Here is a 14,058-nt window from a genome sequence, read left to right on the forward strand (position 1 = left end):
TCTCCCTTCATCCACTTTTCGGTTGCATACTGTGACTATTTTGGTGATATCACATGTATTCAAACTCATGAGAAAACATATTTGTGTAATGGTAGTTGTTTTTCAGGTTTTGTTTTCATTTTTTAACCTAAATTTAAGCCAGGTTTGCCACCTCCTGAACCTTCTCCATGAATTCGTAATATTCCAGGGGAAACTATTTTGAAGAGTTTGGAATGGATGCTTAACAGAGATCTTGTCCAGCTCTAAGATTTTAGATTGTCCTTTTGGATTAGACTTGCTGAGTTTAATTGGTTGCCTAATGTTAAAGTGTTTCTGAAAATGAATCTGCTTTACAGTGTTTGGGATCTTCCCAAGTATAGCCGGGGATCTTTGTTCCCCAGAATCCTTCAGCTCTCAAGGAACTATTTAACAAGGGGCCCAGTGACTAGATATTGCCTGAACGTTTTTATTTTATGACATGAGCTCCAAGACGCTGACTGACCTACTGTGAAGTATAACATGTCTTTATTAGCCTTATCAAACAGATGAGCACACAGCTGTCTGCTCACTTCACTAACTTCGGTGGTAATTCTTTAGATGTGAATGTTAGGTAGAAGCTACTGTAGTAACTAACTTAAAAGTTGTAAGTTTAAATGATGAAATGTATACTTTTTGTATTCTGTACAGCTTTGTCCTTTTTAAATATTAAGTACTAAAATGCACTTACTATGTTAGTAAATGTAACGTGTGCCTTCTAGGATGTGTGGTTTTAGGAACTCTAAGGAATTTGTTTTCTAAGTTATGAGATTTTTCTTAGCCTCACTGTATAACAAAGGGTTTATTCATATAATAATGCTATAGAACTTTAGTTTGAGCAAATGAATTTTGACTACATACTGGATTTAGAGGTTAAGAATAAGCGTATCTGTTTTATTCTTTTATTCTTAGAACAAATGGATAAAGTATGCAATAAATAATCCTTACCAAGTAAAGTTTAGCAAAGTTAAGAGATTTTTTTTTCTTACCGTGTAATTTCACATTCTTATATATTAAATTTCTGTATACCTTAGTGGACTATTTTATATTGTGCTTTGAGGGTTTGTGATATTTGGGTGCTATGTTTTATTTCAACTGGGGCTTAATTTCCTTTTTTTAAAAAATCATTTTATTAGGGGCTAATACAATTCCTATCACAATCCATACATACATCAATTGTGTAAAGCACATTTGTATATTCATTGCCCTCATCATTCTCAAAACATTTGCTCTCTACTGGGGCTTAATTTCCTTATGCCGAATGTAGACCTGGGTCCTGAGACTGCTGTGATAATACTTTGGTTCAGTGGTTTTTAGCATTGGGAAGTGGTGGGATTCGTTAAAAGGTAGTCTAGCAAAAAAAAAAAAAGGTAGTCTAGCGAGTTGGCATTTTAACTTTGCTTCCTTCCATCATTAAAACAAGTTTTTTCTATCCAGGAATAAGAGACACGTGGAGACGGGAAATCATGGTCACTTATGATGTGGGCGCATCGGCAGCGGGCGTTCTCATGAGTTTGCGTGTCTCTTTTCCAGGTTGAGCAGTAAAAACCAGGCATAAAGTGCTCCACTCGATGGAGTGTTTCCAAGAGATAAGAATGTAGTTAGAGAAGTGGAAAACCCCCTATCCATATCCAGTGTGCATCATCATCATCTGCACATTATCACGGGAAGTGCATATTTTAGTATCAAAAAGACCACAACATCCAAAGTCGTAAGCGCCTCCTTGGAGATTTTTAGAATCTTAAAGAACTTTACCGCCTTACCCTGTCGTCGTCCCTTACAGACCGTGGGTGCAAAGACTTTTCAAGGAACAGTTAGTCTGATCTGTGTTCCTTTTAACACAGTCTTACTCAGTGTTCTTTATGACACTCGGAGTTCAGGTATAGACTGTTTAGCTGTATCATCAATGTATTGTTTTCAATTCTGTTTATAAACCCAGTAAGAGATAGCTATTGTTTCACCCAGATAGCATTCAGAAGGCAGAGCCCAGGGGTTATGCTTTCAATTTTATTTTAATCCAAAATAAGATGAAGTAAAGGCTCAAGATAGGCCTTGGCAAATGCCAGCCCTAGAGCCATGGTCTGTGAGGCAGACCACGTGAGGCAGAGAGCAATGATGATAGTCAACAAAACAGTTCAGAGACAATGAGCTACACCTTCTCAGGTAAGTAGGAGAAAACATGCCTCAAAATGAAAAATAGTCTTGTAGAATCATTGGCTGATATATAATTGCTTTTGTTTCCAAATGCAAGCATTAATAGAAGCTAGACATTCATTCAAAAGAGGCCATGTACCTAGTGTGCTAGAGAAAGATATTGGAGAAGCTGTTGGGTAAAATCCAACAGATGTTGACTGGTCCACTAAAATTTCCAGGGACGGAGAAATGATTGTGTTTGGCTTTGTTCATGAATTACAACACTGCTTGATGAAAAAGTTAGATAGCAAAGCGATACCTCTGGGCCTAGGAGCTTCCATTTGGAAAGTTGGCACTTTTCTAGTACAAGTCATCCCAGTCTGAGTCTTAGTAAACAGTAAATTAGCTCGATAACCGTGTCATCAAGTCAGCTCTGATGCAGAGTGACACTCTAGGACAGAGTAGGTGTATTCTTGTGGGCTTCCAGAGCTGCAAGTCTTTACAGAAGCAGACAGCCTCTCTTTCTCCCTTTAGGAGTGACTGGTGGTTTTAAACCTGGAACCTTGTGGTTAGTAGCCCAATACACAATCCACTATGCCACCAGGGCTCTTGGAAAAGATAAATGAGCAGTTATTATAGATAGCTGTTCACGTGTCCCAATCTTTTCTTAAAGTAAAAACCAAACAAAACACTGTCTTAAATAATATTAAATTGAAGTATTTTTGTTTATTGAGCCACGGTCCTAACAAACATTTTTTTAATAAAATCTTAGTACAGAAAAACAACAATGACAAGCTATATAATACTTGGCTGTGTTAGGACAAATGTATACAAATGGGGGCTCTTAAAAAATGACAAATTGGTAAGATCCATGCTGGTCTGGCGTAGGTTTTCATAATTAGCTTGAAGAGAGCATGTACTTTTGCCTGGTGAGCAGACTGTTCTGTAGGCGACGGAGGGGACCAGGGCAGGAAGGTCTACTAAAGTAAGACGGTTCTACCTTTATGACGATTCAAAAAGGACTTCCCGTAGGCCACACGGGCCCACAGAAACGGCAGGGAAGGTCTGCAAGCAGCTTGTGGAGAAACACATACCCCTGAGGAGCACGTGGACTTTAAAAGTTGCCCCCACACACACACACACACACACACACAAATGAATTCACCGATGCAACCCTGAGCACCTACTATCTACACCAGGCACTAGCAACCGATAAAGAGGACATTGGTAAAGCTTATGTTTAGATTGGTCTTAAAAATACCTTCCTCTTAGTCCCAGGGTCCACTGGATCTTCTAAAGTCTGTATGTTAGGGGAAATTTTGCCTTTGAAAAAAAAATATGGCAGGTTGCAGCGATTAAAAAAAATCTAGCATTTGTGAGGCCAACTGGCATAGTGGATTAGGAGTAAGGAAACTTAGTCCTAGTCTGCTTTCTGACGAGCTGGGTGCCCTTACGCACATTTCAAGCCCCTCTCAATGAGGAAAAGGAGACGTGGGCTGCATTTATGGGAGATGAGAGCAAACGGGCGCAGAATCATCTGTTACTGTGTGATGTCTGGGTGACCGAGCCCACTCCAGAGCGCCCAGGAGAACTGGCCCCGAGGGTTTTCCAGACAATCTTTCCAGGGGCAGACTACCAGGTCTTTCTCCCTAGAAGCAGCTTATGGGTTCAAACTTCTCACCTTGCAGTTAGCCATCCAGCATTTAGCCACCTGGCACCTGGGCTCCTTCCAAGAAAAGCCAACTCACTGCCATTGAATTGATTCCAACTCATAGCTACCCTATAGGGCAGGGTAAACAACTTTACAGGAGTGGAAAACCCTGTCTTTCTCCCACGGAGTGGCTGGGGTTTCGAACTAATGACTTTGAGGTTAGCAGCCCAAAGTGTAGCCACTAGGTCACCAGGGCTCCTGGGAGATCATCCAGTTCTGTGCTTTTCAAAGTTTTCCCCCAGGAGCCCTTAGTTCAATTGAAAATACCATCTAGACGCTCCGATACAAAATGAATGAAAGCAAAATCACTTGGAGGGAGGGAGGGAGGGCAGCCCCCAGACACTTAGCCCCTTCCTTCCTTCCCTGACCCTAAAGTGGCCCATGAGGGACTTCACAGAACAGCATTGGAAAACCATACATCTAGTCCAAACCCTCACTTGCTAGAGGAGGAAAGACGGTTTCCCAAACAGAAAACAGAAAAAACCCTAAAACTCAACTACATTAAGTTGAAGCTGACTCATAGTGACCCTATAGGACAGGGTAGCATGGCTCCTGTGAGTTTTCTTAGACTGACTGTAAGGTGGCTTCCAACTGCTGCCCTTGAAGTTAGCCCCGCTCGTAACCAGGGCTCCCCTCAAATAGAAGCAGGGGCTAAATAAAATACTTGTAAGACACTCATTGAAAAAAAACCAGATTGTCAAGAAGGAAGTGTTCTATTTTAATTTTCTCAAAATTGCCCCTTTATGAAAGGGAGCTTTGAAATGGATTTTAAGGCAGCCAGCCAGCCAGCCGGAGGCTGAGATGAACAATTACCAACTCGCTCTCAGGGCCTGCAGAGGAGGGTGGCAGCCACCCGCAGCCCTCACGTCGTCATCTGGCGTAGGGCCACGAGAAACCCTGGCCCCAACCATCCAAGCACTGACGGCTTCAAAAGAAGTATTTGGAAAAGTAGGAACGAGTTCAGACAAGTGACCAGCTCCCTGATCTATTGGGGCAGTCATCCTCTGTTACTAGAAATATCCAGAGAAGTGGGCATGGGAGATCTGACGAGGAACAGTGTGCCCACCCCCATGACCAATTTAAATGTTCTTCAGAGGCATCCTCCCCGGGTTTGGTATGGACCACAACCAGAGTGGAAATGCACGTCCATCCGGGCCCTATTCGGTTAGGGCGGTGATCTCCTCTGATTTCATGGCGTCGGACAGGAAGCTGAGCTCGTTGCATAAGGTCTCGTATCGGAAAGCCATCCGGATCTGAGCAACATTTGTCTTTCGAATGTCATTTCCTTCGGGTCCTTCTTTATAATAATTCCTCCCCAGAAACTTTTGTTTTTCCTGTGGACCAATACAAATGCCGGTGAAAGGGCAGACTTTGGGGACCCACGCAGGAGACTTTAACATCGGCCCTAGAGAGGCAGACTGGTCCCCCCCACCCCCAGGCTGGCCCTCACGCAGGTCAGCTTTCCAAACTTCCTCTTGCCTGCCGGCCCTCAAACTTGTGCGCTGGCAATCATGGTCATTACCTTCATCACCGACTGCACTGCGGGTAAGATAGGAGTTAACCAGGCCGCTGCCAGGAAAGTCTCGGGGAGGGCCATCCCAGGTAACCCCACCCACCCAGGAAGAATCTGGAGCGTGACCGCTTCCCTTCCTGCTGCATCACCCAACAGGAACATCCCCGAGGCAGCCTGCTTCCTGTGCCAGTGACGTCACCCAGCACAGGTTCCCAGGGGCCCAAGAGACCAGGTACAGCCATGCTGCTCCTCCCGGCCTTCTCAGGAGTACCCAAGAGAGCACAAGTGGGCGCCCCTGACAAATTCATGTTCTCACAGCTTAGGGGGTCCCTGCAGCGCTTGCCTCCTGGGAGATCTCCACCCCACACGGAATCTCTGTCTGACCCCACCTCTGTGCTCACTGGTCAAAAGCGATGGGCTCCAGGGACAGCCTGCACTACGAATTCTGCCTCGTTAGCATGTGGCACCAAGGTCGGTATTCAGTACACCTGGTGATCAGGGAGAGGACTGCACACATGCATAATTCAACCATGAATTGTAGGGAGCTTTAAAAAACTACTTATGCTCAAGCCCCATTCCTAAAGGTTTTTTACTCAGTTTAGGCACTATTCATCTGCTCAAGCAATATTGAATACCTGCTAACCTGTTTCCCCGGAAGTAAGACATCACCCAAAAATAAGACCTACTTACAGTTTTGCCTCTCGTTGAAATAAGTCATCCCCCCAAAAATAAGGGTTTGGATTGTTATGATGCTGTTCAAAAGATGATGACATGACTGTCATTGAATAAATGAGTAAATGTACCATAGACTGTTGTACATGGAAATAATGGTAGTAACAAGAAATTCTTGATACTGTAGGATTCAGTTTGTCTGATTATGCTGGTTTGTGATGACAACTACTACCGTACCGTATACAGGTAGTAAATTTCCTTTTTTTTGTTGTTCAGCAATAAATGTGTACTGTATTCTTCTTCATGGAAAAATAAGATATCCCCTGAAAATAAGACCTAGCGCATCTTTGGGAGCAAAAATTAATATGACACTCTTATTTTCGGGAAAGCATGGTAGGTGCCAGCACTCTAGGTCTGGGAGCAGTACTGCTGGACAGTCTGCCCTTCGCAGAACCCAGAGTGAATAGTACAAGCATGCACTGAGGAGCCAGAGAAGGAACAGTGGGGCGAGTGGCTGTTGTAGGATGGGTACAGGTCTGAGCAAGGGAAAGGGGTTGTCTTGACAACTGCTGAGGCTCCCGGAGAATCTGGAGCTTCTGCTCATCACTGCCCCCTAGTGCCTACAGCATGCAGCGGCAGTTGTTGGAAGGTACCGAGGGGCAGGGAAGTGAGTACCTGATGGGAGAGGCCGCTCTGCAGCACACTGTTCCTGGCGATCTCACACAGGTCACACGTGCTCAGCTTCCACACCTGGGCCGCGATCGCGTATTCTTCCATGAGCGCTTCCTAGAGCCGCCCCGAGAATCCATCCATTAGATGGCAGAATATTCATTGCCATGCTGAACACACTGCCAAGCTCGAAACATTAAGCACCAAGTCACAGACAGAAGTTTTCTTCAAGAACATGGCACCTTGATAATCGAGCAGCGTCGGCATGATATCAAAAGCACACAAAACATCATCATCTTTGAATTAAATCTTGGGTGACCAAAAGAATATTAAAAAGAACTCCAACCCATCTAATTTGTTGACCTGCTCACAGTGAGTGCCTGCCTCTGCTGTTGGAAGCCCTGAGCTGGGCACTGGGATGCCAGTCTCTGCCCTCCTGTGACAGGCACCTGTTTAGTACCTGCTCAGCAGCTTCGCTCTGTGTGGAACACTGGGCAACTGCACAGGCGCGCTGGTGGCAGGTGGTGATGTGTTGGGCCGCTAACTGCAAGGTCAGCAGTTTGAAATAGCCATCAGCTCTGAGGGAGAAAGGAGGCAGTCTACGCCACTAAAGACATACAGTCTCAGAAACCCGCAAGGGCAGGTCTGCTCTGCCCGATAGGACCGCTGTGAGTTGACATCCACTCAGTGGCGGCAAGTTTGCTCTCGTGTTTTGGCTCCACCATAAAGCTCATATGAATAAATGGCCAAGGGCAGAGATGGAACACTAACAGGAGAATGAGAAATGGTCACACACAGTGAGGTGGTGGTGACCCCCAAAGGGGTTGGGTGTAAGCTGGGCTGGGCTTTATCTTCTGAGAAGTGAAGTGCTGTATGTGAACCCCCGCCTTCTGCCCCCCCTTGCTTCTGTGTCATGGAGCGGGGCTCTCAGTGTGGTGCAAGAAAGCCTCAGGGTCTCCAAGACCCTTTGCTCAATCTCCCCTCCCAACTCTAGGTCTACAGTGTCAGCTTGCAGCTTCTCTACCCTTGTCACCTGTAGCTCAACAGAATGAACGCCCAAGCAGGTAGGAGAACCCACTCACCTGTTAATTGGATACACGTTTTAATTTCTCAAACACTGTAAATATCAATAGCTGGCGCCCACCTGAATATGAACTCTTTGAGGACTGCAGTGTTTAAGAACATCGAGTCCTGGAACCAAAAGGTTTGAGAACCACTGTCGTAAGAATCCACACCACCAATGTGCCTGGTACTCTTCGCGGCTGCTCTCCATGCAGGACGCCCCCTGCCCTTCCCTTTGCCAGAAACACCCACCGTGTAGGCAGAGTAGTAACAACCCAGGTGAAAGTTATATTAGTGAAGCGACAGTAGGTAACAGTTTGAATACTTGCAGGTGTCCCACCAGGCCCTTTGATTCAGTATCTGAACAAACACTTACAATGTGGTAGGGGCAGAGGGAGAGACAATTTTAGGAAAGGAAAAAGATTCAGAAGACAGAATGTTATCCCCAGTTTACAGATAAAAAGGAAAGGGATTCAGAGGGTCCACACTCACAGAACTAGGAAGTGCCAAAGAAGGAGAACATGACAGTGAAATTGTGGGTCCAGGCATCTCAACAAGGCTCCTAAGAAGACTGCCTCACCTGCGCCACTCCCTAGTCCCACCCCCAAAGCACGGACCGTTGGCTCAGGCCCCTGCAGTGGAGAATTAGGCTAAAACCGATGCCTGCTGGGATTGACACTCACTGCCCGTCTGGCCCCCAAAGTCCTCACCTTTGTGTAGTGGAACTGCATGGGGTCGTCGGTGGAGAGAGACACACGCAGTCCCTTGTGCAGGAACTCCCTCAGCGGGTTTTTGGAATATTCAAGGAACAGGCTGTTATTACTAAGCGGAGACATGGCAATGGGGATCTGAGCAAGGTAGTAGAGGTACTGCAAGACCGGGCTCTGCAAAAGAACCACCGAATTCCTGTGACCCAGGTCAGACACGGCGCGGGGGTGGGGGGGGTGGGAGTGGGGGTGGTGGCAGCGGGTGAGGAAGCATTCATCAATGAGAACCCAGCTCTGGGCGCTGTGTAAGTTCTCAACCCAGTCTCTCCCCTTCCTTCCCCACACCTCTGTGTTCCCCTCGTCCTCTCTGGGACCCGCCTGCCTCCCTGCTGTTGGGCTGGTTCCCTCCTAGCTCCAGGCTGGAGCCACGGTCCTGGCTGGGCCCAGCTCAGGTCAGGAAGAGCCTCTGTCCAGCCCCACCCACTTACTCAACTCCCCGCCCCCACCAGGCACCAGGGGAGTCCGTCCGGAGATGCCCCCTTTTGTTGTGTTGCTTTCGCCCCTGACTTTTAGGTTGAGGATGTAAACACTCCATCCTGAAGGGATGGGAAGGGGTTAGAGCAGTGGTTCTCAACCTGTGGGACATGACCCCATAGGGGGTCAAACGACCCTTTCACAGGGGTCGCCAGATTCACAACAGTAGCAGAATTACAGTGATGAAGTAGCAACGAAAATAATGTTATGGTTGGAGGGTCACCACAACAGGAGGAACTTTATTAAAGGGTTACGGCATTAGAAAAGTTGAGAGCCACTGGGCTAGAGTGGTCTCTGATGTCTTGGAATCCCCGCATAGAAATGTGTCATGTGGTTAGCCCTCCAGGCATCAGGATGGGAGCATTTTAAGCAAATAGCGTTCCTAAGGAAGTGACCTCGAATATGCAGAGAAGGTTGAAAGTACAGGGCTCAAGGTAGCATCATTTACAGGAGTGAAAAACTAGGTGTATTCTGTGTCCAACTGGAGCTGTTGGGTACGCGTTGGACTAATCATTGCAAGGTCCTCAGCTCAAATCCACCCCCTTCTCCATGGGAGAGAGATGAGGCTATCTCCTACAGAGAAGATCCGCAATCCTGGAAGCTCTACCTAGTGTCACTGAGTCAGAAACAGCACAGTGGCAGTGGGCTTGGGTTTGGCGAGTTGTTTTTTAAATCAATTAGATACCAACCAAAGGATAGGCCATGTTCCCAGCAGCCTTTGTAATGAGGAGAGATGTTTTATCACAGCACAGAAAAATGCAGTATTACGGGACAAAGCAAACTGTTGAATGCTTAACCACTGCAGGACCAGGGAGTCTTGTTATAAGAGCAAGCACATTAAAACACGTTTTGGGAAAGAAATCTAACTGAAAACACTAAAAAGTAATACTGGTCATCTCTAGAAAAGTAATAACCAAGGTTCCCGTCACCACCACCATTTCTCCATTTTCTAACTCGAAATGTGTTTGTAATTAAAGCTGGAACCAAGGTGACTACCGTCAGACCGGCATCACCGGCTGAGTGTCCCAGAGTCGAGGGCCCAGGATAGGACAGGCCCCGTGAGGGCCCGCACTAGCTCACCTTCTTGAGGAGCAGGCCATGGGAAATGTTGTCGGCGGTGAGGAAAGCAGACACCAGGTGGGTGATGGAGCCAGCCTCCCCACAGTGAGGCCGGAACAGGAACGTGTTCAGGCCTCGTTCCCTGTAGGCAAAAGCAGGTCATGGGTCTGCCCTGCCGGGGGGGCCTAGAATTATAGGGCCAGTATCTCCAGCTCCCGAGAGACAAGGCCACCCAGCTTATCAGTGCAGCCCAGAAAACATCCTTCCTAAAATGGCAGAAGTCCAGGCCCAGAGCTCCTCGGAGCCAAGAGACATCACCTCTGGAAGAGAAAGCGGGTCCCACGAGGAAGAGACCGGCCCTCACTCCATCTTAGGGCCAGTCCCGATTAGGAAAGGCAGGCAGGAGCCCTTGAAGCCCTTCCTCTGTGCTCAAAGCATGAGTCAACCAAGGCTCAGGGGTGGAGTCGGGTAAAGGGGGCAGAGCTGGAGGCATACCCGGCTCCAAAAGCCCCGCCCAGGACCAGCCCACTAACATGAGGTTGTCCCCATCCACCTGCCCCCTCCCGGCCTTGACCCCAGTCAAAGTCTCCACACCCACAGCTCACATTGACTGAGCCAGGGAGGCACCACTCAAGGCCCAGCCAGGAGCAGGGGGACCGGATGGGGGCGGGTTGAGTGTCCTGCTGCACCGGGCATCCTATCCTGTCCATGGGTACCTTGGTGGGAGGCTATCCAGGTATGGCCGCTTGACTAGAAGTGCCAGGAGGACACAGATTCAGTCTGTCTGGTTGCCTGTTCTGGAGCGCTATCACCCAGCAGGCACAGCCCTGTGTGCTGCGTGAACACAAGTGTGACCAAACGTGTTGTACATGCAGTGCTTGTGAGAGTTGTGTACATGCATGACCATGAGTGTGCACGTGTGTGGTGTGTACCTGCATTGTACAGAGGGTGTATGTCTGCATCGGCATGTGTGTCCTTGTGGGCATGTGTGCGTACACACGTAACACTCTCTGATCCGTGTCTGTGCAGGATACTGGCGAGTATCCGTATATGTAGTAGCATGCGTGCAGCACCGTGTGCGTAGAGCAGCCGGCTCACCCACCTGCGGAGGTTGTTGAGCACCATGATGTTGGCGTACATGTAGTACAGGTAGTAGCTGTAGGGCGGGTTCTGCTCACTGGTCCAGACGTCTGGGCTTGGGCTCTTATCCGAGAACATGTGGTCGCTGTGCTTCGACTCGTCATCTACACTGTCGAACCCCGTCACCTGGGCCGGAGGAAGGGTCCTGAGCATCAAGCCAAGACAGAAAAGAGGCCTCCCAGGGCTTAGAGCTGAGCTGCCAAGTCTCTCTCTGGGTGGCACGTCCGCCTGGCCGAGGTCACTCCCAACCTAGGAGGACTGTGGCCTGCACGTGTCTCTCAGCACTGACAACCCCGTGCAGGTCCACCACGACTTGGAGGACTTGAGGAGAACGGTGCGGCGCTCCAGTATGTCCCCTGGAGAACCTTTGCAAACTCCCATCCTCCCCCTGCAGCTAGACCTCAGCTGGAGCCCCAGTTGGAGCCCTGCATGGCCCTTGGCTGCCCTGGCATCAGGCTGGCTCCCAGAGAGACACTGTACCTGCAGAAGCCACTGGTCACAGGGGCAGCTAACAGCCCCCTCCTCTCCTTCAGGTACAGAGGTGCTTGGGAAAGCAAAGACTGTCCACCTCACACCATAACTCGCCCAAATTGGGGGCTCCGGGGCCCCTGTCAAGCCTTCCAGCCTCTCTCTCCATGTGGGCAGTCAGGGTCGGAGGAGCAGAGGTCCATGAGGGTCCCAGCCAGAATCCTGCCCATCACAGAGTCACATGTGCCCAAGGACAGGGCCAGGATCCCTGTTATGGTGCTCAGGATGGCTTGGATGGGTCTAGAGGGCAGGAGGAGTCTCAGCTCTGCGCAGCGCTCACGGGCCCCACTCTTCAACCAAAGTGGGGCCTCGCACAAAAAGCCCACCCTAACCACCCCTCTCTCCTGGGCAGCCAAGGTCTGCCGAGGTCCCCTGGATGTGTTCCTCGTCCACACCTCCAGGCTCAGCTTAGGCTCTCAGTCCCACCAACCTTCCCGCTGAGCCCTGCTCCACCTACAGAGCCCCTGGCCACCTTTGCCTTGGCCACAGGCTGGCAGGTTCCTGGATTTGCATTCCAATTCTACTTTTTAACTTGGTGACCTTTCCGTTTCAATTTTTTGTGCCTGACATGGGGCCTGTTTAAGGACTAGATGAGCTGTCCTTCTTTGTGTCTAACCGTGGCACGCATGGAGACCGATGAATGAGGAGCACCAAATGGTGACGACAGTGGGATAACTGTGTGGCTTAAATGATGGCGTGTAGGTTACACGGGCTGCTAACCACAAGGTTAACAGTTCAAAGTCACTAGCGGCTCCTTGGGAGAAAGATGAGGCTTTCTACTCATAGCGATTTGCAGTCTTGGAAACCCACAGGGCCAGTTCTACTCTGACCTGTAGGGTGGCTGTGCGTCAGAATCAGCTCGATGGCCGTGGGTTTGGTTTGGTTTGGAACACTTGGTAAAGGTATCCTTGGCCGCTGAGGGCTAGGAGTTGGACTGCTACCCACAAGGTCTGCAGTTCAAACCCACTTTCTCCTCGGGAGAAAGTGAGACTGTCTGTTCCTATAAAGCCTTACAGCCTCACACACCCTCTTTAGGCTCTCTGTAAGTCAGAATCGACTGGGCAGCAGTGGGGTTCTGTTGGGTTGTCTATGTTATTAGGTGCCATCAAGTTGGCTCCGACCCACAGCAACCTTGTGCACAACAGAAGGAAACACTCATGGACACCCTCCTCATTGTGCCCAGGCATGCAGCCACGATGTGTGTCAGCCCTCCGCCCACCGTGCTCCTGAACACCCTGAGCTTTCACCACTGGCCCAAGCTCCCATCATCCGGCTCCCGGCCGCAGGAGCGCTGCACTCACACTTCTCGCCTCTTCCCCCGCCTGCCTCCCAACTTCCTCATCCTCCAGGCCATTCTCCACATGAAGGACCCGAAGGATCCGGTCTCAAACCTAACCTCTGTCCCTCAGCTCATTCAAACCCTTTCCTAGCAGCTGTGCCTCTACATGCACACACATAAGCACATGTACACACAGCCTCAGTTACCCCTCTGCATGCCCCAGGCCTCTGCACCCCCCACCCTCCTCGTCAGAGATCTACTTTGCCACTCACCGCCTGCCCCCTCCACGCTGGGTGCCTGATCTTGTTAGGTCTCCCCCCTCATCCCTCCTTCCCACCCCCACCCCCACCCTCCACCACCACTGAAACAAACCAAATACGGGAGAGAAACATGGCTTTCTCGCACGGCGTAAGGAGTTTCACTGGTAAAGGCCAACCCAAGCGGGTGGAAAGGTCGGCAGAAGCAAGGCTGCTGCCTGGGCAGGGAGGGCCCAGTCTTCTCAGCCCAGTCGCTCCCCTCCCTGCTGCCCTTCCCAGCACGGGCACCTGGCCTCAGTACGCTTCCCCCAGGGATGTCCCTGAGGAAAAGGGGCCTCTCCTCCTCCCTGGACAAGGTCCCCTTATTTTAGGAATTCATTTCCTGGGGCTGCTAGCCGCTTGTCTGAAGCACACAAGCCAGGGTCTTGGCCAGGCAACGAGGAGACGCCCCTCTGCCTCCCTCCACCACCCCTACCACCCCCTACCCCGGAGCTGCCTGGGACACGCAGACGTACATATTTGAGGAAGAGGTGGAGCTCTCGGTGGTCCTGAGGGTTGACAGTGGCCTTGAAAAGGGGCAGGAAGATGTTCTCCAACATCTTCCCGAAGTTTGGCAGCAGCTTCTTGGACCTAAATATGTCACTGGGGAGAGCGAAAACTCACTAATTAGTGGGTTCAGCTTCCCTGTGGCCTATCTGTGATGGTCCCCAGTCACTTCTCAGGCACCCCGAGTCCCCAACAAGGCCTGCAGTTCCCAGCAAGGTCTTTGGGCTGCAAAC

General features: G+C 49.6%; 1 protein-coding gene across 2 annotated transcripts in view; it reads right to left on the reverse strand.

The window, feature by feature from the left end:
- Positions 1 to 4,556: 4,556 nt before the first annotated feature.
- Positions 4,557 to 14,058, reverse strand: part of AMPD3 (adenosine monophosphate deaminase 3) — a 42,438-nt gene continuing 32,936 nt past the window's right edge. For both annotated transcript variants that reach the window (XM_004711537.2, XM_045290970.1), the window contains exons 10-15: positions 13,795 to 13,921; positions 11,178 to 11,341; positions 10,097 to 10,217; positions 8,486 to 8,659; positions 6,720 to 6,830; positions 4,557 to 5,193 (exon numbers count right to left, since the gene is read on the reverse strand). In XM_004711537.2, coding sequence (XP_004711594.1) covers positions 5,017 to 5,193; positions 6,720 to 6,830; positions 8,486 to 8,659; positions 10,097 to 10,217; positions 11,178 to 11,341; positions 13,795 to 13,921 — 874 coding nt within the window. In that variant the 3' untranslated portion in view covers positions 4,557 to 5,016. The remainder of the gene's footprint in view (positions 5,194 to 6,719; positions 6,831 to 8,485; positions 8,660 to 10,096; positions 10,218 to 11,177; positions 11,342 to 13,794; positions 13,922 to 14,058) is intronic.

Source organism: Echinops telfairi, unplaced genomic scaffold (genome assembly GCF_000313985.2).
Source record: "Echinops telfairi isolate 266 unplaced genomic scaffold, ASM31398v2 ScPeMD7_60;HRSCAF=208, whole genome shotgun sequence".
In the NCBI taxonomy this organism is placed as follows: Eukaryota; Metazoa; Chordata; class Mammalia; order Afrosoricida; family Tenrecidae; genus Echinops; species Echinops telfairi.